This window comes from Gadus macrocephalus, chromosome 11 (genome assembly GCF_031168955.1).
Source record: "Gadus macrocephalus chromosome 11, ASM3116895v1".
Classification (NCBI taxonomy): domain Eukaryota; kingdom Metazoa; phylum Chordata; class Actinopteri; order Gadiformes; family Gadidae; genus Gadus; species Gadus macrocephalus.
The window spans coordinates 22,034,453-22,061,389 of NC_082392.1; the positions used below are offsets into that span (position 1 = coordinate 22,034,453).

At 45.0% G+C, this 26,937-nt stretch overlaps 1 protein-coding gene across 3 annotated transcripts in view; it reads left to right on the plus strand.

Annotated features, from left to right (window-relative positions):
• wdfy3 (WD repeat and FYVE domain containing 3) overlaps positions 1–26,937 on the plus strand; it is an 87,268-nt gene that overhangs the window by 50,157 nt on the left and 10,174 nt on the right. For 2 of the 3 annotated variants that reach the window (XM_060065789.1, XM_060065790.1), the window contains 32 exons: positions 567–763; positions 917–1,054; positions 1,686–1,862; positions 2,511–2,744; positions 3,445–3,544; positions 3,979–4,139; positions 5,406–5,635; positions 5,754–5,863; positions 6,048–6,230; positions 6,392–6,549; positions 6,659–6,736; positions 7,632–7,865; positions 8,328–8,502; positions 9,399–9,562; positions 9,805–9,953; positions 11,026–11,146; positions 14,949–15,034; positions 15,134–15,214; positions 15,460–15,514; positions 15,652–15,771; positions 16,192–16,309; positions 16,573–16,679; positions 16,869–17,022; positions 17,502–17,593; positions 18,146–18,358; positions 18,711–18,837; positions 19,451–19,605; positions 20,597–20,755; positions 24,111–24,290; positions 24,753–24,935; positions 26,333–26,426; positions 26,691–26,837. In XM_060065789.1, coding sequence (XP_059921772.1) covers positions 567–763; positions 917–1,054; positions 1,686–1,862; positions 2,511–2,744; positions 3,445–3,544; positions 3,979–4,139; positions 5,406–5,635; positions 5,754–5,863; positions 6,048–6,230; positions 6,392–6,549; positions 6,659–6,736; positions 7,632–7,865; positions 8,328–8,502; positions 9,399–9,562; positions 9,805–9,953; positions 11,026–11,146; positions 14,949–15,034; positions 15,134–15,214; positions 15,460–15,514; positions 15,652–15,771; positions 16,192–16,309; positions 16,573–16,679; positions 16,869–17,022; positions 17,502–17,593; positions 18,146–18,358; positions 18,711–18,837; positions 19,451–19,605; positions 20,597–20,755; positions 24,111–24,290; positions 24,753–24,935; positions 26,333–26,426; positions 26,691–26,837 — 4,680 coding nt within the window. Of the gene's footprint in view, positions 1–566; positions 764–916; positions 1,055–1,685; positions 1,863–2,510; positions 2,745–3,444; positions 3,545–3,978; positions 4,140–5,405; positions 5,636–5,753; positions 5,864–6,047; positions 6,231–6,391; positions 6,550–6,658; positions 6,737–7,631; positions 7,866–8,327; positions 8,503–9,398; positions 9,563–9,804; positions 9,954–11,025; positions 11,147–14,948; positions 15,035–15,133; positions 15,215–15,459; positions 15,515–15,651; positions 15,772–16,191; positions 16,310–16,572; positions 16,680–16,868; positions 17,023–17,501; positions 17,594–18,145; positions 18,359–18,710; positions 18,838–18,941; positions 19,049–19,450; positions 19,606–20,596; positions 20,756–24,110; positions 24,291–24,752; positions 24,936–26,332; positions 26,427–26,690; positions 26,838–26,937 lie in introns of those variants that run through there. The other variant, XM_060065791.1, reaches the window with a different exon arrangement.

The following is a 26,937-nucleotide window of genomic DNA, read 5'->3' on the forward strand; positions in this document are numbered from 1 at the left end:
TAATCCAATATTATATTATTTAGATATAGAGCTCCAGAACTCCCGCCGGAGCCCCCGGAGTGTTCTAGAATATTTGCAGAACACGGCCAAAAGTTCCGGATGATATTATGAATCCGAGCCATTGCAATACATCCACTGTAAACACTATGGTACCGTGGCCGCAAGCTGCTCAGGGCCAAACCCCCAACTTCCACCTTGACCCACCTCTAAAAAACGTCATTTGTGGAAAGCTCATTGTGGGTCTGGCTCGTAGTGGCTGTAATTCTGCACCAAGGCTGAATTTCTTGAACATCTTCAAATACTGTATTAGGGGCCCCTTAACAACTATATAAAAAAACATCCATAAAGCAGCATGCTATGGGACCTTTAACCAATTGAACCACTTTAGAAAATGATAAATTGTTAAAAACGTGATTCTGCGGTAGTGGTCTCCGGATGCTGCGTTTACAGGCAGGGAAAGATACGCATTATGAATGAACTTTTCTTTATCTTTTCTTCACTGAACATTAAGATATTGGTCTGGTATTTGGGCCAGCCTAATGCTAAGTCCCCATTGCTTCCTCCAGGTTTCAACGTGGGCAGGAGTGCTGGTGGGCGCTCAACGCTGCGAGAGATCAACCGAGACGCCTGTCACTTCTCTGGCTTTCCGGTCCTGCAGGCTCTGCTGCCAAAACACACCAACGTCCCCGAGATCTACTTCCTACTGATGGCCCTTTTCCTGCAGCAGCCTGTTACTGAGATGCCTGACAGCCTCCAGGCACAAGTCAGTACAGCCCTTCACTCTGCTACGATCTTTGTGTGTCCTCAGTTTTAAGCCGGATTCAGACATGTGCTATCGTGTATGATGGGTTATGCCCTGTATTAGTGTGTATGATCTGACCTCTATTCACAGTGTGTGTTATTGTGTTCTCCTCAGTTCGACCTGGACTCCATCTGGACCTTTATCTTCGGGGTCCCTGCGTCCAGCGGGGCGGCCCATGTGGGTTCCCTGCAGAACGTCTGCACCGAGGCAGCCTTCCTGCTGCTGGCCATGCTGCGTAGCATGCTGAACCTGGTACACTCACTCACTCACTCACTCACTCACTCACTCACTCACTCACTCACTCACTGATGGCTGGTGGTTTTTAAAGTGAGGGAGGAAGGACTTCGTGCTTGGTTAGTGGAGTATGGTGGCATAAGTATGTGACACTAAAGTTGTTAATGGATGTTTCAGAATGTTGGTCATGGTGTTAAGCCAATTAAGATTGAGGGACTCCTCGCTGTTTGCGTTGCAAAGATATCAGTGACCTGGTCATGCCAAACGGGATATTTTTTAAGTGATTTCAGAATAACGGCGTTTGTTGCTCCACGGTTACACCACCCTTTCAGACAGCTTGGTTACCCTATCTACATTTTTTATTCTCAACATGTTAAGGAGGATCTTCCTACCTCCTCACTGGAGAAGTCTCCACTGGCACACACACACACACACACACACACACACACACACACACACACACACACACACACACACACACACACACACACACACACACACACACACACACACACACACACACACACACACGTATACATGTGTGTTTATGTATCTAGGTTTATAAATGTATATATATGCTTAAATATTATTTAATCTGACACCTAATTTCTGGCTAGCTAAATCCTCCTGTTTGCGTGTGTCTCTCCAGCCCTGGCAGTCTGAGGAGGGGTCTTGGCTCAGGGAATACCCCATCACCCTCATGCAGTTCTTCAGGTACATGTACCACAACGTGCCTGACCTCACACCCATGTGGCACAGCTCAGAGTTCCTGTGTGCTCTGGCAGCCAGCGTCTTCCCCTTCAACATCAGACCCTACTCTGAGATGGTATGTTTACACTAAAACCCTAACGCTAACCCCTAGCTCTAACTCAACTTCAGACCCTACTCCGAGAGGGTATGTTTACACTAATCTCAAACCCTGACGCTTACCCCTAGACCTAACTCTTGCCGTCAGACCCTACTATGATAGGGCTAATTTACACTAGACCCCTAACCCCTAGCCCTCTCCATCAGACCCTACTCAGAGATGGTAGGTTAAAAACATTACCTCAATCAAAAAGTGAATCCTTAACTCTAACCTAACCACAACCTCTAAACCTAACACAACATAAGACCGTACTCTGAGATGATGAGTTTGCAAGATGTCCTGAATGAAAGGCCCCCTTACACCTGTCCCCTAACCACTAACCCTCAACATCAGACACAAACTTCAAAAAAAATCTTAATTTTGCAACATTAAGGTCAATGCAGGGTTATATCTGGGGGGTCATGGTTTTGTTTTGTTTGAGTTTCGAAGCAGATACAGGTTGCAAGCCGGTACCATTTCATGTGTGTTGTGTGTTATTCTTCTAGATGAAAAAACTAAATAACGGTACTAAAGTTGCAGATGGAGTTGTTTGGAGTTGATTATCCACCCTGCCATGCAGAATACCGTTTCTAGATGCAGCAACACGTGTTATTTCACTCCATTCAGGTGAGTGATCTAGACGACGAGACGGGGTCTCCTACAGAGGAGTTCAAGGGCTTTGCCGGAGACTCTGGGATGAACCGGAGCCAGTCTGAGTATTGCAATGTGGGATCTAAGACCTACCTGACCAACCACCCCGCCAAGAAGTACGTGTTTGACTTCATGAGGGTGCTGATCATGGACAACCTGTGCACCACCCCGGCCACCAAGCAGACCCCTGTACTGGACCTGCTGCTGGAGGTGAGGCGCTCACCCTACTGGAGAAGGGTCAACACTTTAGGACATTACATTTATAGTACAGCAAGGCCCTGAAGATACTAGATCTTTCTCCTGGGATGGAAACATTGAACTGCAGCAGTTGTCTTGCACTTAGTTTCACATTACAGTTAAGATTTCCCTGTTTGCTGTAACTTTTGTTTTGTTGACTCTAAGAAAGTTCACTCCACAAGGTGTGAACTTTCAGTTCTTGTGAGCTTAATGTGTTTCCCATCCAGGAATTAGCAGTGGTTCACTTAGGGATTATTAGTATTATTACTAGTAATATAACGTCCGTACTGCATGTATAAAGTGTTATTAATGTGTTATTGTGTTATTAATATTTAAGATTCTTTATACGCAGAAGCAAAAAGGCTTTGTTGCATTTTTTTTGGGCTGGTTTGAGAGCCATTATCCCTCCTATTACACGGCTACTTGCCAAAACTTTTTGCAATTTATTTGTTACCAGTATTCGTAGTGTTGATCAGCAGAGAAATAGTCTGCCAAAGACGTTGACGGCGCTTAGCAACCGAGTACGCTGGGGTTGATAAGTTACCGGACTACTTGCGGAGTGGTATGAAAGACGGCAAAAGATCTGTGTGTGAGGTTCTGAGCTGTGGTCTATGTCACCTGGTGTGAGGATGGTGTGAGGATGGGTTCTGAGCATTGTGGATCTCCCTGACAGGCGTCTCCGGAGCGTTCCACCAGGACCCAGCAGAAGGAATTCCAGTCGTTCATCCTGGATGGAGTCATGGACCACCTGCTGGCAGCTGACCTACTCCTCGGTAAAACATTACTACAGTTATTATTATTAATGCTAATATAGATTTGATATTGAAAATGTACACTTCACAAGCAGCGCTTTGCTGCTCAGCACTAACTGAACTTCTAACACATTGGTCAAATGCGGGGGTAACCCCAGCAATTCAGGCCAGCCAGATTCACTAAAATACTACTTTATGCCATCACAGCAATGCACGACTGCGGTGTAGGCTTTATTTTTTTTACAAATTCATATCTTCTGCTTCAAAACTTTGCCAATAATGACATTCGATATCATACATGATATATTCATAAGATGTCAGAAAAAATCCTCTAGACAAGGATCGTCTTGTGGTCTGCTTGATGAGTACTTGTTAACTTGATGACACCTTTGCAGCCCTGATCTCATGTTATAAGGAAGGGCGAGCATAACTCCTCCTTCTCCTCTTCCGACCAGGTGAGGACTCCTCCCTGGCCGTCAGTAGTGGCGGCAGCTACCAGACGCTGGTCCACAACATCTTCTACTTCAGCCAGCGTGTGGTGGACAAGCTGTGGCAGGGCATCTTCAACAAGGACTCCAAGCTGGTGGTGGACTTTATAGTGCAGCTCATAGGACAGGTAACTAGAGCACAGGTTACTCTTTATAGCACAGGTCACTCTTTATAGCAGAGGTAACTCTTTATAGCACAGGTAGCTAGAGCACGGCCAACTCTTTATAGCACAGGTAACTAGAGCACGGCCAACTCTTTATAGCACTAGTATCTCCTTATAGGACAGATAACTAGAGCACAGGTAGCTCTTTATAGCAGAGGTAACTAGAGCACAGGTAACTCTTTATAGCAGAGGTAACTAGAGCACAGGTAACTCTTTATAAAACAGGTAACTCTATAGCACAGGTCACTATTTATAAAACAGGTAACTCTTTAAAGCACAGGTAGCTATTTATAGCACAGGTAACTATTCATAAAACAGGTAACTCTTATAGCACAGGAAACTCTTTATAAAACAGGTAACTCTTTATAGCACAGGTAACTCTTTATAGCACAGGTAACTCTTTATAGCACAGGTAGCTCTTTGTAGGACAGGTAACTCTTTATAGTACAGGTAGATCTTTATAGGACAGGTATCTATAAAACAGGTAACTTTAAAGCACAGGTAGCACTTTATAGGACAGGTAACTATTCATAAAACAGGTCACTTTTTATAGCATAATTAACTCTTTATAAAACGGGTAACTCTTTATAGCACAGGTAACTGTATTGAAGCTGTAGCTCTTTATAGGACAGATAACTATTTATAGAAGATGTAGCTCTTTTAGGACAGGTTACTCTTTATAGCACAGGTAACTCTTTATAGCACAGGTTAAACATGATAGCACAGTTAACTCTTTATAGCACAGGTAACTCTTTATAGCATAAGTAGCTCTTTATAGAACAGGTAACTCTTTATAGCACAGGTAACTCTTTATAGCTCAGGTAACTCTTTATAGCATAAGTAGCTCTTTATAGCACAGGTAACTCTTTATAGCACAGGTAACTCTTTATAGCACAGGTAACTCTTTATAGCCAAGGTAACTCTTTATAGCACAGGTAACTCTTTATAGCACAGGTAACTCTTTATAGCACAGGTAACTCTTTATAGCACAGGTAACTCTTTATAGCACAGGTAACTCTTTATAGCACAGGTAAATATAGCTCGGGGGGAACTCTTTGCTCTATAAACACACTGACACTAATGAACACTAATGTAGCCCTCCCTCTAAATTACAAAATTGTCTAACAGGAGGGGGCCAGAGAAGGCATCTTTAAAAGGCTTTTCATTTTAAACTGGTTGTTTGGTGTTGGAGGATGATAGTTATGCACCTCTCCCTCCCCCTCTCATCAGTCCAAGCGGCGGTCGCAGGGCGTGTCTCTGGACTCGGTGTACCACAGTCTGAACCGCACCGTGCTGTTCCAGCTCTGCAGGCCTCACAAGACCGTGGCCCAGCAGGTGGCCCTGCTGGACGCCCTCAGGGTGCTCACAGTCAACCGGAACCTGGTGCTGGGGCCCGGCAACCACGACCAGGAGTTTATAGCCTGCCTAGCTCATTGCTTCATCTGTCTGCATACCGGCAGGTAACACAAGCAAACACACATGCACGTATATACTTATCATACACACATACACACATACATACATACACGCTTGCACATGAATTGGTACAAACATATGTATGCGTGTGTCTGTGTTTAGCGGTGTGGAGGGTTTCGGTCTGGAGGCAGAAGCTCGCATGACCACCTGGCATGTGATGATGCCGGCTGAGAACCAATCAGACGCAAGCAGTAACCAGGAAGTCAGCGAAGGTACCTCTCGTACACAGCAGGACACAGGTGTTTGTTTGGGGCCATTAAGCATTTCACCAGGCCTCACGTGTGTGTGTGTGTGTGTGTGTGTGTGTGTGTGTGTGTGTGTGTGTGTGTGTGTGTGTGTGTGTGTGTGTGTGTGTGTGTGTGTGTGTGTGTGTGTGTGTGTGTGTGTGTGTGTCAGGCCGCCAGCTGCTCCTGAAGGCGGTGGCCCGTGTGTGGACCGAGCTGATGCACAGTAAGCGAAGCATGCTGGAGGACATCTTCAAGGTGTCCCTGCCCTCCAACGACCGGGGCCACGTGGACGTGTCCACCGCCCGGCCCGCCCTGGAGGAGCTGGCCCTCAGGAGCTGGCAGAACCAACTGGGTGAGGGGACACTCCATGCATACACTCCATGCATACCATGCACACAGATAAAGACACACTATCGACGCACACAATGGTTGAGTTGTCAATGCATCATGTGTCATGTATTTTGTTCCCAAAAAAGATGACGTGTATTACATTAAGTTGTTTCTCTCACTCAGCCCAAGAGAAGAAGCTGATTGGTCGAGGTGAGGCCGTGACTCCGGCCAGCCAATCAAAGCTGTCGAGGGTCAGCAGTGGGTTCGGTCTTTCGAAACTCACTGGGGTCCGTCGCCACAAGAAAGACCCCAGCCTCAACAAGAACCAGCTGTCTGCCCAGGTACACACGCACACGCACACACACACACACACACACACACACACACACACACACACACACACACACACACACACGTTGTTGGTATTTATGCGTGTTGTTGTGTCACCAGGAAACCTTCCAGTGGATGTTTACCCACATCGCCGTGGTGAGAGACCTGCTGTCCATACAGTTTAAGGAGCATCAGGAGGTAACACATACTACACACTACACTACACACACTATATACACTACACACTACAGACACACTATACACTACCCAAATACTACACACTATATACACGACACACACACACTAAATACACGTTACACACTATAAACACTACTCACACACACCCAGTACTAGTAGCATCAGGAGTTAACACACTACACACTGCACACACACACACTGCATACTTGTACACCACAGACTATAAACACTACACACACATGCACTAAACACTACAAACACTACACAAACATCCAGCTCTAGGAGCATCAGGAGATAACACACTACTCAAAGCCCCTGTTAAGGCACAAGATAAATATTGAGGTTATATCTAGATTCACAACATTAACATGCGACACCCCCCTTGCTTTCTATTGGTTGACGACCAGCAACCCATGAGCTTGGTATGTGACTTAACAAGACTTCTGCAAGAGATTCTATCTAGACAACGAGGCGATCTGTATTAGATGTAGCATCCACCTCCTCCGGAGGGGGATTGGTTTGAAAAGAGGAATGTAGTGTGGCTGATCTTGACAATTATATAAAGTGTAGATAGACTTATTGTATGTCGTACGTCCTACGTGCTACTTGCGCAGCACTTTATCCTAGCTATCTTTGTTGTATCCGGGGAATGGGTTAACCTAGCCATTGTGAGTGGTTCTATGAACATCCTTACTGTACCGACAGTGATATTTTGTTTCTCCTTCTTCTGACAAATGTACTTATTTTAAGTCGCTTTGGATAAAAGCCTCTGTTAAATGTATATGTAATGTAAAATGTAGATAGCACGTTTTGGGGTGAGGGGGCTAGGCCAGATTGAAGGCCCTCAAACAGAAGAAGGTGTGTTTTGAATGTAGCGCTATTCCTCTCCTTCCAGCGACAGCAGACCTGTCTGAAGTACGTGACGGAGGAGTGGGCTGGTATCGAGTACGAGCTGCTTAGAGAGCGGGGTCTCTGGGGCCCGCCCATCGGCTCCCACCTCGACAAGTTTGTCCTGGAGATGACGGAGGGGCCCTGCCGCATGAGGAAGAAGATGGTCCGCAACGACATGTTCTACATTCACTACCCCTTCGTCCCGGAGCCGGAGCCCAACCCCCCCAACTCCACACAGGTACTGTCACCCCCCCCCCCCCCCCCCCCCAACTCCACTCAGGTACTTAACACAACCTTACCCCGTCCCCATCGAGAACGCCCCTCAATAAGTGTGTGAAACAGCCCGTTTGCGCTCAAACTTTACTTTCGTAAGAGAAGTGCAGTGGGCGGTGCTGAAGTGCAGAAGCCCTGCTTCCCGGCTACCGAAATGTTTACAACTTCTCTGGGTTGGGTATTTACAGACAAATTCGCAAAGCGTTCGACTAATCAGAACAGAGTGGGCGTGCTGACCAATCACAGCAGACTGGGCTGCTCGGAAGGGGGGCCTTAAAGCGACATGATAGGTTTTGCAGAAATTAACAGTATGAGAATGATAAGGGGTTTTTGTAACATACAGGCATGTTACCCTAGTAGTACCCCCGAATGCAATTATTAACCCTAAAAAGGGCATTATATGGGATCTTTAACACCGTATGTGTAGATTCAGAAGCCCCAGCGGTACCGGCGTGCCATCAGTGCGGACAGTAAGGAGTACTACATGAGGCTGCTGTCTGGAAACCCGGGCATGTACCAGCACTCCCTGGAGCCCAGCGCCCCCGGGGAGACCAACCACACAGAGCCCGAGCACGGAGAGGACACCATCGCCAGGGTCAAAGGTCAGGACAAACATATATCACCTTAAAGTGTAAATTTAACCCAGGGTCTTTTTCGGCATGAAGACCCATAAAATAAGCCCTCCAGATACTATTGAGTTGATAATCGAGTATAGAGCTTGCCCGTGAATGCCCGGAGCAATGTAACAGCCCAAATGGCTTCCATGTTATTGGCTAGGCTAGGGGCAGTGTGAACGCTTCCAAATCAAAAATAAATGTACCACTAATATTGCTCAAAATAGCACCAAACCTCTGTTGTAGCATTACTAGGGTCCCTACACATAAAACAAAGCATCAACAACTTAGTTAGCGTACTGGGAGTTTATTAAAAATTACTGTTTTCCAAGTCTGTGCCTTACCGGTAGTTCCATGTTTCCAGAAAGAAATCACATGTCGATTACCGGCTACCGTAAATAATATAATAGAGGTGCCAACAAATGTTAAAAAGACAAGTATCAAGAGGGGAGATTGTTAAGTTAAATTTGTTGGTGCCTTTATTATAATATTTACGGTAGCCGGTAATCGACTTGTGACAGTTGCGCTGTTACATTGCTCCGGGCATTCGCGGGCAATTTCTATAGTCGATTATCAACGAAAAAAGTGTCTGGAGGGCTTATTTTATGGGGTCTTCATGACACAAAAGACCTTGGGTTCAACAAATCAGGTTTGGGTCCATATGTTTCAAGTTATGGTTTCTTATGAACCAGCCTTAACCTTTTACAAAATGGTCTGAGCAAGTCTAGTCGAGGATTGTTTTAACCTGTTGCCACTGGTTTGAGCAGGTAACACACCAGTTTAAACCTTTAGCTAACAGCAGGTCATAACCAGTTTTTACCAGATGTTACTCATCTGGACGGGTCATAAACCAGTTGTAACCCTGATGTTCCTGGTCTGAACAGGTCTGGTCAAGGCTCCTCTGAAGCGGTCTCGCTCCACGGCAGACGGGGGAGACGAGGACAGCCAGGATCTGACCCAGGACCAGCTGCTGGAGGCAGGAGGACCTGAGGAGGAGGAGAGGACCGACAACACCTCCCTGCTGCGCCTCCTCGAGGAGGGAGAGAAGGTATGGCCTTCGGAGGGAGAGACGGAGAGAACTACTACTACACTGTCATAACCCAACCCTTTGTCTGGGACTCACTTAGAAGATTACCTCTTGTAATGTATTGCTATAGAATAGCAATTGGTGCCCTTTAAAATAATTATTACATAAACAACTCCTTACAAATGTATTGGATACTTGTATATATGTAATTAACTGTAGTGTGTTCTCAACATACTAACTCCTATGTGTTTAAATACCTCCAGATCCAGCACATGTACCGGTCCGCGCGGGTCCAGGGCCTCGACACTAGCGAGGGCCTGCTGCTGTTTGGGAAGGAACACTTCTACGTGATCGACGGATACACCATGACCGTCTCCAGGGAGATCAGGGACATAGACACCCTGCCCCCCAAGTACGTAGACCCTAGACATAAACCCTAACCCCTGAATATAGACCCTAGACATAGACCCTAACCCCTGAGTATAGACCCTAGACATAGACCCTAACCCCTGAGTATAGACCCTAGACATAGACCCTAACCCCTGAGTATAGACCCTAGACATAGACCCTAACCCCTGAGTATAGACCCTAGACATAGACCCTAACCCCTGAGTATAGACCCTAGACATAGACCCTAACTCCTGAGTATAGACCCTAGACATAGACCCTAACCCCTGAGTATAGACCCTAGACCAGGGATGGGCAACTGGCGGCCCGCATCCTCACTCAAAAAAAAATAAAAATAAAAGAATAATAATAATTGATCGAGTTACAGAAAACTCGGTCAAGAAAGATGAGAAGAATTCATAGAATTCGAAGGCAAACCCATGCGTCTAGTTTGCTTAAAGCGATATCAGTCATTAAAGATATCCACTTAAGTCGCCACTACAACTACTACAACTGCTTGTTGGGTTTGAGTTCATTGAGTTGTTGCATTTAATGTTGGGCCACTGTTTTTCAGTTTTTTGACTTCATTGAATGATGATGTATGTGAGCCCTTTGCACTGATAAAAATACTGACCATTCATGTGGCTGTTTGAGCATGGAAAACATGAAATGAATGTATGTTGGTTCAATTAACATACCGTACATACATAGGTTATGATTTTTTAGGTAGTGGCCATCCCCAAAATGCACCAGAATACAGGAAATCATATCTACCAAATTCAAAATTGTGTAGCTTCTCTCAGCTCACGTTTATTTGAAGTGTGCAGTCATGTGGCCCTCCGATGGTTATGATGAAAAATGTGGCCCTCTTTATCATGAAAGTTGCCCATCCCTGCCCTAGACATAGACCCTAACCCCCAAATATATAGACCCTAGACATAGACCCTAACCCCCCACTAGGTGACCTTAGTAGTAGTAACACAAAGTAGATAGACTTGTAACTTTGTGTGTGTGTGTGTGTGTGTGTGTGTGTGTGTGTGTGTGTGTGTGTGTGTGTGTGTGTGTGTGTGTGTGTGTGTGTGTGTGTGTGTGTGTAGCTTGCATGAGGCCATCATCCCCCGGGGTGCGCGGCAGGGCCAGAGCCAGCTGAAGAGAACCGCCAGCAGTTTTGCCTACGAAGACATCAAGGAAGTACACAAGAGACGCTACCTGCTACAGGTACACACAACTTACACACTCTAGGGTTCTAAATGACAACCTTTTGCTAGACTAGAATAAAGTTTTCTTGAATCTTGAAAAAAAGACTGCAGCGGTTTCTGAAGAATTAGTCAAGGTCTTTGCACACCAACTCCCACATAAGGTGCATAATTATACATTCATATCTTTGACCCTTTGAAACCAAAACCTTAAAATGTCGCACTACAATGATCTGTAAATGTATTAATCGGAGCCTGGTCCATTTCTAAATTAAGCGGATCAGTTAAAGGTCCCATGAAATGCTATTTTATGTATTCTTTAATATAGGTATTAGTGGGCAACTAACACAGTATTCAAAGACGTTCCCGAAATTCAGCCGTGGTGCAGAGTTACAGCCACTCCGAGCCAGTCGCACATTGAGCTTCCCCCAAATGCGCTGTTTTGGTGTCTGTAGCTATAATGCAAATGAGGAGGAGCGAGGCGGGTCAAGGAGGAGGGTGGGGGTGTGGCCCTGAGCAGCTTGCAGCCACGGTACCTGTTTACAGTGGATGTATCGCAATGGCGAGGCGCACACAGCCTTTAGCCGTGTTCTGTAAATATTCTAGAACACACGGGAGTCCTGGAGCTCTATATCTAAATGTTATCATATAGCCTACATAGATATCTATATCATATAATATATATTATAACGGCCAAAAGCTGTGTGAGCCGATATTATGAATCTCAAACGACCGCGTTGGGTTCTCCGACGTTCCTGGTTCTTCAACATCCTCATCAATGTGAAGTAGACTGAACCGCGACAAGGAGGAGAAAGGGATCGTTGCCGGGCAGCGCTTAGGCACCTCCGCCTCCGGCGGTGGTCCCTCAGCGGGTCTCAAGCTGGAGACATTCGCCGCCAACAATCCCTTTCTCCTCCATGTCGTGGTTCATGTTCTTGAGGGAGTCAAAGCCAAAGTTCCTTCCCCCCAATTCATTCTCAACCTTGGCTGAGATAACCCCCAATACGAGTCTCGTTGTAGAAATACCAGAGACAAGAGTCCGACAGAACGGTTATCCAAATAACAAGGAAGTGTACAACACTTGCGTTACAGTCCTGGAGCTCTATATCTAAATAATATCATATAATACATAGAAATCTATATCATTTAATACATATTATCACGGCCAAAAGCTGTGTGCGCCTCCAGCAGTGTTAATTTCGTTAACGAAAAATATGACGAAAAATGTTCGTCAACGACCTTTTTTCCGTGACTAAGACGAGACGTTGACGAGCTAAAAATAGCTCTGTGATAATAAAAACGATGACGAAATGTCATTTTGTTTTCGTTGACGAGACGAGACAGGACGAAAATGTTATTGGTGTGCTATTTGGACATTCAAAATGCACGATATTTTCCAATCAGTACACTCCCGTAAGGTTCTTATGCAACTGTTCACTCCTCCAGTAAATAGAACGGACCTTAGCTACGACTTGGCAACGGGAGGTATGGTCCACTCAGCTATGAGCTAACGTTATGCATTGTACATGATTCGAAATTCTTCCCAGCTTTTATTCCACAGATACTAGGGTCTATAGCATATAACCGCGTTGTCTGATTACAGTTTAATTCATTTTTCACAATTTACCGGCTCTCGTTTTGAAGAAAATCACCGCGCCATTCGTTTCAATGGGAATCGCCACGGTCTATACTTCAACATAAGGTGGACTTTGAAATTCGTCCAAGCCTTTATACCCAAGATACTATAGGGTTCATAGCATATAACCGCGTTTTCTGATTACAGTTTAATGTATTTTTCACAATTTACCAGCTATCATTTTGAAGGCTGAACAGACAAGAGTACTAAAGTGTGACGTCACGTTTCGAGAGCAACAGATTTTCGGTTCTACACAAACCAAATTAACAAGGGGAAATCCTATGCCACACGAACCTTTTATAGAAAAGGAACAATCTTTTTGCGAATTGATTTCTGAGTTTGCTTTACCAATGATGTAAGTAATATTGAGAATAGATTGTCTTCATATAAAAAAAAAAAAACTAAACTAAACTAACGTTTACAAACTTTTCCTTTTCATACCCCAGGGGAATACATGAACGCCTCGTCATTTTTCGATTGGTAGTGATTTTCACCTCTTGAAATTGATTTATTTTAATTCTGAAAGAAACAACACATGGAAGCAATGGAGAACGCCATCTCTCGTTCGGTTGTTTAGAACTGAAAATCCGGTTGCCAGGACAACGTAACGTTTTCACTTTAGTACTCTATTTGAGTGGAACAACTAAACATGTGTCCATATAGCCTATATAGAGTTAGCCTAATTGAACTAGTTTAAAAAGAGAAAACATTTTGACTAAAAGTAATGACTAAAAGTTGACTAAAATGTAAGGACTTTTCGTCGACTAAAACTAGACTAAAACTACAAAGGAAAACAATGACTAAAATGTGACTAAATATACTAAGCATTTTCGTCAAAAGACTAAGACTAAGACTAAATCTAAAATAGCTGACAAAATTAACACTGGCCTCCAGACGATATAATGAACCACAAACGACTTTGTCGGGTTCTGCAACGTTTCTGGTTCTTCCACTTTCACATCACCCTGAAGTCGACTGAACCGCGCGCTGCCTGCTGCCGGCTGCCGGCTGCCGGGCGGTGGTGCTTCGCGGCGATGGTGCCTCGCGGCAACCGGCGGCATGACGCAGTTCATGTACTTCAGCCGGTCAAAGCCAAAGTTCCTTTCCCCCAATTCCTTCTCAACCATGGCTGAGATAACCCCCAATACGAGTCTCGTTGTAGAAATACCAGAGACGAGAGTCCGACGTGTTATGCGCCATAACGCCAAAAGCAGAACGGTTATCCAAATAATAAGGAAGTGTACAACACTTGCGTTACAGTCCTGGAGCTCTATATCTAAATAATATCATATAATACATAGAAATCTATGTAATTTAATACATATTATCACGGCCAAAAGCTGTGTGCACCTCCAGACGATATTATGAATCACAAACGACTTTGTCGGGTTCTGCGACGTCTCTGGTTCTTCCACTTTCACATCAACCTGAAGTCGACTGAACCGGGCGCTGCCTGCTGCCGGCTGCCCGCTGCCGGGCGATGGTGCCTCGCGGCAACCGGCGGCATGTCGCAGTTCATGTACTTCAGCCAGTCAAAGCCAAAGTTCCTTTCCCCCAATTCCTTCTCAACCATGGCTCAGATAACCCCCACAACAGTCTCGTTGTGGAAATACAAGACACGTCAAAGAACCGACAAGAAACACTTGCGTTACAGTGTGTGTATACACACACACACACACACACACACACACACACACACACACACACACACACACACACGTGGCGCTCGCACGGTCGAGTCTCATTGGCGGGCCAACGTCTCTGGGAGGGCCAGGCAGAGTAAGGGGAGGAGCTGAGATTCCTGATGACGTCATGAATACAGACATTCCAAATCAGCGCACTTGAGCCTCTGTTTTTTCAAAGGCGAGCAGAACAGCTCGTGCTCGTTTTACACCAAACGCAAGTTTTAGCCATTGGGGGACCATAGGCAGGCTAGGGGAACTCATATTTATGTTAGAAAACCTCATAAAGTGAGATTTTCATGTCATGGGACCTTTAAAGAATGAGGTGATCAATATGATATGCCTAAAGATGTCCACGTGACCTAGCTGCTGTAACCGTTTAGATGAATGAAATGCATGGCTGATGAACATTGAGACCTGTGCTGTGTGACATGTAAAGATGATGTCAGATGTAAAGGTCTGGAGCATCTGGTTTCTATAAGACTCACCACCTCTTGGTTCTGCAGCCCATGGCGGTGGAGGTGTTCTCAGCAGACGGAAGGAACTACCTTCTTGCCTTCCAGAAGGGTGTCCGCAACAAAGTCTACCAGAGGTACTAACACTTCATCAGACACCAAGCTTAGCTCCTCACTATCAGAAGGTGTGTTTGATGAAATGTCTGACTGATGTTATGTGTTCTATGTCACCTCAGGTTCCTGGCGGTGGTGCCATCGTTGGCTGACAGCTCTGAGTCGGTCTCAGGCCAGAGACCCAACACCAGCGTAGAGCAAGGGTAGGCTGCAGGCTAACCACTTTACAGAGAGCTAGCCAATTAGCAGCTTTGTAGAGAAGTGTTAATGATAGCCACTGTTTAGAGGGGAGTAATGCATACGTTACACAGAGGGGAGTAATTTAAGCCGTTACATGGAGTTTAGGGGCTAATGCTTTCAGCTACATGGCAGTAGGTAGTAATACAATACGTCATGGTGGTCCATAATCACAATAACGTTCTGTTTGTTCTGTGTTGCGGTAACACAGGTCTGGCCTTCTCAGCACCCTGGTCGGGGAGAAGTCTGTGACCCAGCGTTGGGAGGTAACCCCCAACTCACACCCTAGTCACACTCTAGACACTCCTTTAACACACTGAACTCTCTTCAAACACTGTGTGTGTGTGTGTGTGTGTGTGTGTGTGTGTGTGTGTGTGTGTGTGTGTGTGTGTGTGTGTTCCAGAGAGGCGAGATCAGTAATTTCCAGTACCTGATGCATCTGAACACACTGGCGGGCCGCTCCTACAACGACCTGATGCAGTACCCCGTCTTCCCCTGGGTGCTGGCCGACTACGACTCACAGGTCTGCAACACACTGACACACTGCAATCATCTGACTCAATCGAACTCACTGCACACATTTAACATACACTAACACACTGCATACATTGAACGTAAACTAACACACTGCACACATTTAACGTAAACTAACAAACTGCACAGAGATTTATTTTGAGGTTACGAATTAAACCTCATAATTTAGCAGATGCTTTTATCAAAGCCTTTTGGTTAAGCTGAGAACAAATGAAGAACCCAATCATAATTGGAGTAGCCACAAAAAAACACAAAACTACCTAGCTTAAAAAATACTTCTTGACAGAGTGTGAAGTAGCAATAGGAATCTGAATATTTCTCTAACCTAATATATAAATCCTTCCTATAGTCCAGATCAAAGCAGTGCATTCTGGGGTTGTAGAGCGTGTGTTTTGTGTTGGGGGAGCAGGAGTTGGACCTGAACAACCCGGCTACCTTCAGGAACCTGGCCAAGCCCATGGGCGCCCAGACGGACGACCGCCTCACCCAGTACAAAAAGCGTTTCAAGGACTGGGAGGACCCCAACGGTAAGACCCTCCCCTTGACCAGACCGGGAGGGGCCAGCAGTAAACCAATCCCCCAAATAATCTGGAAGGAGCCAAACAATAAGCCCCTCCCCCAAATAGACAGGAAGAAGCCACGCAATAAGCCTCTCCCCCAAATAGGCTGGAAGAAGCCAAGCAATAATCCCCTCCCCCAAATAGGCAGGATGGAGCCAAGCAATAAGCCCCTCCCCAAAATATTCTGGAAGCCCCTCCCCCATGTTGACATGCTGTTTGCTCTGTGATAGGGGAGACACCAGCGTACCACTATGGGACCCACTACTCCTCCGCTATGATCGTAGCTTCGTACCTGGTCCGCATGGAGCCATTCACACAGATCTTCCTGAGACTACAGGTCAATACACTTCTGATACATTTATATATTATTTTTCTATGCATATGTTATATGTCCTATTCTTTAAAGGATATCACTTCTTAACAATAACAATCATACATTTACAGACCGATGTTCCCTACAGCACTTCTTTCACATAGTTGGTGGTGTAGTATTTCTATTTGATATGATGTATATGGTGACTTGCAGGGCGGTCACTTTGACCTGGCGGATCGCATGTACCACAGTGTGAGAGAGGCCTGGCTCTCCGCCTCCAAACACAACATGGCCGACGTCAAGGAGCTCATCCCAGAGTTCTTCTACCTGCCAGAGTTCATGCTCAACTCCAACAACTTTGACCTGGGTACGACAGAGTGGGAACACCACACAGATGACAAATGGACACCCACACTGGCAGACAGACAGAAATAGATAGGCAGAGAGCTAACACAACTATATGTTTGATACTTCTTAGCAGGAGAGAGTAGTGTTTTAGTCGCGTTGCTAGCTTAAATGTAGGGTTTGGGTGTTATAGTTAACTGTATGGTTTGGGTGGTATAGTTAACTGTATGGTGAGGGTGGTATAGTTAACTGTATGGTTTGGGTGGCATAGTTAACTATACGGTAAGGGTGGTTTAGTTTACTGTATGGGTGGTATAGTTAACTATATGGTTAGGGTGGTATGGTTAACTATGGTTGGTGTGGAATAGTTGACTATGTTTAGGGTTGAATAGTTAACTGTATGGTTAGGGTTCTTTAGTTAACTGTAGGATTAGGGTATATATGTGTACGTAGTTATTAGATTGTGTGCAGGGTTGTGATGTTGTGTTGTTTGTCCTCCAGGAGCGAAGCAGAACGGCACCAAGCTGGGAGACGTCATCCTCCCGCCCTGGGCCAAAGGAGACCCCCGCGAGTTCATCAGGGTTCACAGACAGGTATTCAGATAGACAGACAGACAGGTAGAGGTGTTCAGACAGACAGGTAGACAGACAGGTAGAGGTATTCAGACAGACAGGTAGATAGACAGGTGGAGACGCAGATACAGACTGGTATAAGTATTCAGACAGACAGGTGGAGATGCAGAGACAGACAGGTATAGGTATTCAGACAGACAGGTAGAGTTTTCAGATGGACCGATAGGTCTTTCTTGTTGACACAGAAAGACAGAGTTAGTCAGAGAGACAGGTAGAGTCCATCATATACACGGTTAGATAAATAAAGAAACTATTTTAAGAGGTAGACCAGTAGACCTGGTTTTACTAGTGAAGGTGTAGAGTTTATATGGAAACCAGTATGCATTTGGACCAGTTCAAATCTAAACCCATTTTGGTTCAGACCAGTTTAGACGGAATAAATTTATACCAGGTTAGATGTAAACCAGGTTAGATGTCCACCAGTTGGGGTTTAGACCAGTTGAGCTGTAAAACAGTGTGAGTATGTGAACCATTCTGGATACAAACCAATGACCCCCCCCCCCCCACCCCCAGGCCCTGGAGTGCGACTACGTGTCGGCCCACCTCCACGAGTGGATCGACCTGATCTTTGGCTTCAAGCAGCAGGGCCCACCGGCGGTGGAGGCGGTCAACGTGTTCCACCACCTGTTCTACGAGGGCCAGGTGGACATCTACAACATCAACGACCCCCTGAAGGAGACCGCCACCATCGGCTTTATCAACAACTTTGGACAGATCCCAAAGCAGGTACTGCAATGAAAACCACTGGGAGGCAGAGGGGTGTGTCTGTGTGTCTATGTATTAGAGGGCGGCATGTGGCTCAGGAGGCAGAGTGGGTTGGCTGGTAACCGGAAGGTCGCTGGTTCGAACCCCGGCTCCTCCTAGCTGAGTGTCGAGGTGTCCCTGAGTAAGACACCTCTCCCTGACTGCTCCCGACGAGATGGCTGTCGCTCTGCGTGGTTGACTCCGCCGTCGGTGTGTGAATGTGTGTGTGAATGAGTGAATGTTAGGATATATTGTAAAGCGCTTTGAGAGGCCACTGGTTAGAACAGCGCTATAGAAATGCAGTCCATTTATCAATGTTGTGTGTGTGTTCCAGCTCTTTAAGAGGGCCCACCCTCCCAAGCGTGTTCGAGGCCGGACCAACGGAGAGCCAGCTGGCCTTCCTCTCAGCTTCTTCTTCCATCACCTTGACAACCTGAGGCCCTCGCTCGCCCCGCTCAAAGGTAAACTGTGGGGACAGATACTGTCATAGTGTTCTTATGTTCTAATGTTCTTATAATGTATTTTATCATGTTGGATTATATTATACTATACATTATCAGTACAGAGCTGAAGGAGCCATTAGGACATATTTTATTTACTGATAATCAGGTAGTATATTATATATTACATAATATATTATATTATTTACAGAGATGAAGGAGCCAGTAAGACAGATCGTGGGTACTGATAAGCCAGTAGCATTATATAATATATTTTAGTAAATGCTACACGTGAACCTCCTAACATGGCGCAATTTAATGGTTCGCTATCTCGGGATATTGTGCAATATCACATGGTTGAGATCTCAAACTCAGGATATTGTTTTCGTCGCTTGACGAAAACAATATCTTAATAAAAACGAATAAACCGCTAATAAAAACAAATAAATCCTGGCAAAAAGTGCTATCTTGTTAACTTTTGGAGTGTTCAGATGTAGTATAGTCACCCCAGGCTCAGTGAATAGTGTGGAATAGCCCCCCGAGACCTTTGGTCTCGGGGGGCTATTCCACACTATTCACTTCGCCTTTGGCGAATAATTGTTAAATATTATATGTTCTTATATTATCATTACAGAGCTGAAGGAGCCAGTTGGACAGATCGTGTGTACTGATAAGGGCATAGTGGCGGTGGAACAGAACAAGGTTCTAGTCCCTCCTTCTTGGAGCAAAACCTTTGCTTGGGGATATGCTGACCTCAGCTGTCGCCTCAGCAACTACGAGTCAGACAAGGTCCGTTTCACATGACACACTGAGTGTTCATCACATGACCTGTGGATAGAATACCACGTACCTCAACCGTTTACCATTGGCTTGTCATAGCATGGCCACGATATTATTCCAAATGGAAAAACTAGCGGGTGTGCGCTAGGGTTGTAACGATATGCGCATCGAAACCGAAATCGCGACACTCAAAGCCACAAACCTGTCTCGCGTTTTTTTCCCCATCTATTTGAAAGTTAGGCTATTAAACATGTTGCATTCTATACGGCCTGATTATGTCATTATTTAAGCTACATAGCCTAATAAGAAGCGATAATAGGATATTTGACCGAAAACTAAACCTATGCAGTTCACTTTGACCGGCACCGTTTTTTCTAACGGAAACGCTGGTTAGTGCGACCAAACTATTCAAATTCCTACTATTTATTTGACATTAATATTTTCAAATACATAAGCCTAGACCACAAAACTAGTTGAGGGTTTTTGCCTACCTGCAAGCATCCTCCAACTGCAATCTTTGGTTATGTATTCATTCATTTTGCTGTACTTTAATAGTATTCTTTCTGTTCAAATCTGTTCAGTTTTCCAAATTATTGGTTATTAAATGTTGCATTAAGTTAATTGTTATAGAAGTGTTGTTTAAATAAAATGCTTTTTAATTTAAAAAAAATCGTGGGATGTATCGAATCGTGGGTCAAAATCCTGACACAAACTGAATCGTGAGTTGGCGTATCGTTACAGCCCTAGTGCGCACATATAACCTGTGAAACTGCTGTCGTACACCTCGATTTCGACAAGGTACGATATACTGTATAGTCGCTTCAATGTGTGGGATTTTTGTTTAATGCCATAAGTCTGGGTGAGACGAGTGGCAATCACTCACATGCTATTGTTGACTGATTGCAGGCAGCAGTGCGAACAGGCCAATTCTGATTTAGTTTGAGGTATATCAGGGCCTTGGTTCTGCTTGGAACTAACCTCTGTACCCCCACGGTTCTAGGCATCGGTGGTGTACGAGTGTTTGTCTGAATGGGGGCAAATCCTCTGTGCCATATGTCCGAACCCCAAGCTTGTCATCACTGCCGGCACCAGCACCAGTATCTGTGTGTGGGAGATGGGCACATCCAAAGAGAAAGCCAAGTCTCTCACGCTAAAGCAGGTAAGAAAACCATCCCCCACAGGTAATTACAATATTCCAAATTGTATTGTCTTGTAAGATATGTTATGGGTAAGGTGTTGGCCAGTTGTCTTAAAGTGTAAGAAAATGTATTTAATGGCCAGGGGCCTCATTACAGAAAAAATCCTAACTTCTCATCCTAATTTAAGTTAGGGACTCTAAGATAGGAAAAATCCTAACTTCCTATTACAGAAGCAGTCCCTAACCTGTTGGCCGTTTCCTATCTTATCTTTGGCCTCCTATCTTATCTAAAGTTAGATAATCCTAACTGCTCTGTAAATCAGATTTAGATCTGCAATCGTCAGTTTCTGCACTCAGAATGTGAATGTGATTGATAGAACGAGTTACTTTTAACATTAACAGAGACTGTTAATAAAGGATCTTTGTTAATAAAGGCAAGATAGTTGCACTAGTACGACGTCATGGCGGGTATTGATACAGGGAACAAGAAGAGGAGTTATAAAGTAGTAAAGTAATTCTTCCACCAAATTCAAAATGTAATGTCTTTGCAGCCGATAAAATGAAATTAAAATATGGTCAGGAAAATTTAAGAAATCATTACGCGGCCTCGGTAGCCTTTCAGACATCACGTTTCTGTTGTGTTGATCCTCATTGTCAAGCAGACCTACTAGCAGTGCTGCTGCCATTTTTTTCAGTTATTGACAGTTATTTTGAATTTAGGACAGGGTGTACTGCTGGCCCCTCCCGGTCTGGTCAAGGGGAGGGTCTTACCGTTGGGGTCCTCCCAGTCCTTGAAACACTTTTTGTACTGGGTGAGGCGGTCGTCCGTCTGGGCGCCCATGGGCTTGCCAAGGTTCCTGAAGGTAGCCGGGTTGTTCAGGTTGTTGTAATACCAAAACCCCTAAATGCCTTCCTATCTCAAGATAGGATAGGATTTCAGAGTTAGGAAGTTTCTGTAATCAGGCCCCAGGTATTTTTATAAGTAAGATGTATTAATGGGCCAGGGGCCTCATTACAGAAACTTCCTAACTCTGAAACCTATCCTATCTCTAGATAGTAAGGCATTTAGGGGTTTTGGTATAACAGAAGGAGGTTTCCTAACTTAACTTAGGAAGAAATTCTATCTTTTCTTAAGATAGGAATTTAGCCATTACAGAACTATCCTAAGTTAGGATTTTTTTAAGTTAGGATCCCTAAGTTAAGTGGCCATACACCCTGTCAATAACTGAAAAAATGGCAGCAGCACTGCTAGTAGGTCTGTATGACAATGAAGACCGCATAATGTGTTTCCCACAGAACTTTAGAGCCTACACAGGCCTGCCACCTTCACTACGAGGTCCAAAAAAAAATAAAAAAATGAAAAAAATCATTTTTTTTAATTGTGAATATTGTGCAAAAATATAAAATATTCAAAACTTAATTTTCGGTGTATATGTCAGGCTGCAGGGCAACAGTCTGACAGCCTGCATTAAATAAGCATAAATGGTCCACTTGTGAAAGAGTAAACTCTTCAAAGCAGTTTAAAAGCCATGTATTTCAACGTCATGGAGGTCACCAATGCCATCAGCAATCTTGCACATAAGTTACAAAGATCCTTTATCAACAGTCTCTGTTATTTTTCATATCTTTGAGACCCTACCTTAAAGGCTGTCTTGCAGGGTTTGCACAATTGTGTGCAATTTGCTTGTTGATAATAAAGATTTAAACTGTTATCAATTGTATTTAATGTTGTTAGGTATCACAAAACAGAATGTTATCCGAAAAAAAGTAGGTACTATTTTAGCGGTTTGCTATTGATTCTTATTTCCCCCAGAATGCATTGCATGACGTCACGTTGGGGAGACACGGACCAAAGCCGCATTGAGTCCCTTGAGAGTAGAAACTAATCAGAGAGTGTTCAGCAGATTATACAGATACATAGATAAATACATAGATAAATACATAGATATTATGAATAGTTAGTAATTATATGCTACAAGTGAACCTCCTAAAATGGCGCAATTTGATTGGTTCGCTATCTCGGGATATTGGACAATATCCCATGATTGACATATCAAACTCGGTATTGTTTTCATCGCAAAATGTCCGCTAATAAAAACAAATAAACCGCTAATAAAAAAAAATTAATGCCGGCAAAAAGTTATCTTGTTTATTTTTGGACTGTTCGGCGAATAATTGTTAATTAAATGTTTTAATGAGTGAATTTCCAACGATTTGTGTCGTTTGGTATTAATAAAGACTTGACTCTATTTATCTAGGCTATTACTTAACAATTATTCGCCGAAGGCGAAGTGAATAGTGGGGAATAGTCCCCGAGACCGAAGGTTGAAGGGGATATACCCCAATCCCAAACGACACAAATCGTTGGGAATTCATTTAGGTGATTCGGCTCACCAAGGACAGTATAGCCTACAAGACCACACAGAACAAGGGAGACAACAAATCTGACTGGACATACACAAAATACATCACATTAAAACTAGACACATGCGTTGACAGACAGACAGACAGACAGACAGATTGACTGACTGACTGACTGACTGACTGACTGGTTCTATTATTTGCCTTGCTTGGCCTGCCAGTCCTTTGCGCGTATGCAAATTAGCCATGAGCGCACGTGGCTTAATGTTGAGAACAAGTCATACTAAAAACGGATAGCAAGTGAAAGCTAAACTAGACTGTATCAATCACACACTTTGGGTCCATTCTAACTTATGGCAAGAGGCTATTCTTTAAACCTTTGCAGTGACTGAATGTTGATGATAAATGATGATTGTTTTGCATAAGATGAGTGTGTGCGACTGTGCGTGTGGCCTTTCCGGCTTCGGTATACTGCATTATTATGAAGGCTTTGTGGTTAGTTGTGATCTTAGTGAAGCAGCCTAGGATTATCAAAAATTGTTAAGTGCGTGTGTTGTCATGTAGGCTAAATACTGATTGTCTTGGCTTGCATCCATGAAATATTGTAATGTTATAGGCCTACTACAAAATGTATATCGGTATTGCGCAACAATCGGGAAATGGGTACCCCCGAATATTGACAGGTATTTCGCATATACTAGGCTGTGGTTACCTTCCACCACTTCTCCCCAACGTGATGTCATCGCCGAATAGCGTTAGAAAACACCCGTCTGCCAAAAACTGGACTTTAACAATATTTTGGAGACATTTTATAAATGATATACATATTTTGAGTGCTTCATGTACCCATTAATCAAAACTTCCGGTTAACCTGCAACACAGCCTTTAAGTTAGGAGGAGCAGTTAGGATTTTTTCTCTAATGAGGCCCCAGGTGTCTTTACTGGCCAGGTGTATTTAATAGACCAGGTAATGGCCAGTTCTTGTATCTAATGGTGGTCTTCCTTTGTCGGCCAGGCATTGCTGGGCCACACAGATGCGGTGACGTGTCTGATGGCCTCCTCGTCGTACCACATGGTGGTCAGTGGCTCCCGGGACAGGACCTGCATCATCTGGGACCTCAACAAGCTGGCGTTCGTCACGCAGCTCCGCGGGCACCGGGCCCCTGTCTCCGCTCTCTGCATCAACGAACTGACAGTGAGCTCCACCCGACATCAGACATAAACCTTACTTACCTTATATTAACGCTACCCAAACAAACTCATAATTCTTCCTTACACTAGCCTAATTAACCGTAACCCTAACCATTCACCCTCCCTATAATGCACCCCTTACCTACCTCACTCTAAGCATCAACCCTACTTATCTGTTACCCCAGAGCTTAACCATACCTATCTCTATTTATTACACCCAGACTACACTGAGCGGCAATTTCAGTTCTTATTTGTTGTGTAGCGCCCCTATGGGAAAGGGGCCTTACTTTGGGTGTTAACCCTAGCCCCTGACACGGCGCTGTGCTTTGGGCCTGAGTGTAAACCCTAGCCCCTGACACGGCGCTGTGCTTTGGGCCTGAGTGTAAACCCTAGCCCCTGACACGGCGGTGTGCTTTGGGCCTGAGTGTTAACCCTACCCCCTGTGTGTCTGCCCGTCTGTCTACAGGGGGACATTGTTTCGTGCGCGGGGACCTACATCCACGTGTGGAGCATCAACGGCAGCCCCATCTCCAGCGCCAACACCTTCACGGGCCGCAGCCAGAACATCCTCTGCTGCTGCGTGTCGGAGATGAATGAGTGGGACACGCAGAACGTCATCGTGACTGGGCACTCCGACGGCGTCGTCAGGGTAACCGACTTACACTACGGCACGCTGTGATCACTTAGACCTGGGATTACACAACTTTTCATCCTCCCCTGACCAAACCGATCATTTTTGTGCAGACCGTTGGACACAAGCGCACACTCTGAAAGAATCACAAATTCTAGTGTGCTCAAGAGACAGTAAAATGGACATTCTGTGCATTGTCGGGCCGCAAACGACCTCACCCTGGATCTGATCCCATTATGGGTCCATAGTTTAAGGAATGCTGTTTTAGACATAACCTTGTAAACAATGTTATATACCATGATAACATCAAACTGTTATACGTATAGCTGACCCAACAAGTGAACATAGTATTTGAGTTCGAGAAAACATGTTTTTGAAGCTGTTTGCTGGAAATAGCTTTTAGGAAGAAAAAAATCTGGCCTACCGCTATTCTCCTCTGATTCAGTCCCTTCAGAATGCGCTGTTTCTGGTGTCTTTAGCTTTGATGCAAATGAGCTGCTGCCCATTGACCAATGAGCTGTCAGACTGAACCACAGCATGGAGGAGAAGGGACGGCGTCGAGGCCATCCGGCTGCGGCCGAAGCTTCGGCGGCAGTCCGGCAGCTCCGGCGGTGTACTCCGGAAGCTGAACTGCCGCCAAAGCTTTCCGGCTGCTCCGGCGGGTGTCCTCCGGGAGCTGAAAAGTCCGGCGGGGGTAGCTCGCCGGTAGTCCGGCAGCTCAGCTCCGGGAGTACATCCCCCTCCATGTCTCCTCCACCGGATTGCCGCCGATACTTTGGCGGCAGTCCGGCAAGTCCGGCGGGGGGAGCTCGGCTGCAGTCCGGCAGAGAAAGGGATTGTACTCCTGGAGCTGAGCTGCCGCCGAGTTCCCCCCGCCGGAGCTGCTCTTCCGCTGTTCCACAAAATCTAAGCTATGCTCTGATTGGAGGGGAGTAAGTTGGAGGTAATATTCAACTGTGCCCCCTTCCTATGTAGGAGGGGGCGCCGAAACTGACTCGCTTGTTTGGTAACTGTAGGCGGGGTACTTTCAGAAATGCATATCTCACTCAAAAAATCATGTACAGACTTTTTTCAAAGTTTGTATCGGTGTGGGAGCACCAGAGACCCAAAACAACACCCCAAATCCCAGGAAAAGTGTTATATGTCCCCTTTAAAGTTACTCATCATAGAAGCACTTTCTGTCTATATTCCTGAGCTTGTTTGACCGAGTGCATTGATATAGTTACAACACAGTATCAAAAACATTCCATCTATTACAATCCCGTCCAACTTGGTTGAGAACATCCTGGCTTGTAACATTCAACTAATAGGCTTTAAATTGTCCTCAAGTAGTCACTCACAGGACAAACAGTGGTTTGTTCAGGATGTCTGCTGTATATTGTTTATAATCTGAACTAGTCCTGCTCTGCTTATAGTTCTGGAGAATGGAATTCCTCCAAGTCCCAGAAACCCCTGCACCAGAGCCCGTGGAAGCGGACGTCCCAGACTGCTGTCCGGAAGAGAAAATTGGTGAGTTCTGATAGAGATGATCTATATCAATAATGTATCAAAGTAATATAGACGGATCAATAATCATTATTATATCAACAAACTGGTTAAACTTAGCCAGATCTCTCTAATATACCAAAAAACTGGTTAAATCGCGAGAAATCGATAACTCTACAACTTATAACCAACTGGTCTAATCTAACCATGACAAGAGCTGGTAGAATACCACGACCCTCCAAATGTACTGCTTTACTGTCTCTTTACTGTTTCACTCTGTTCCTCCAGCTGAGGGGGCTGTGACCCACCAAGGGGAGGAGGAGAGCAGTGAGTCGGACGGCGATGAGCCCAGTCTCAACCCGGAGCCTAAGACTCCTCCCAGTGCCTCTAACGCAGGAGACAGCCACCCAGGCAGCGCTGTTCACAGACCTAAAGGTACACAGAGATATAGGGTGGTATATATAGAGAGAGGGAGAGAAGATATTTGAGGGATCAGACCACAGGTGTGTCCAGGTATCCTGGACACATAGAGCTA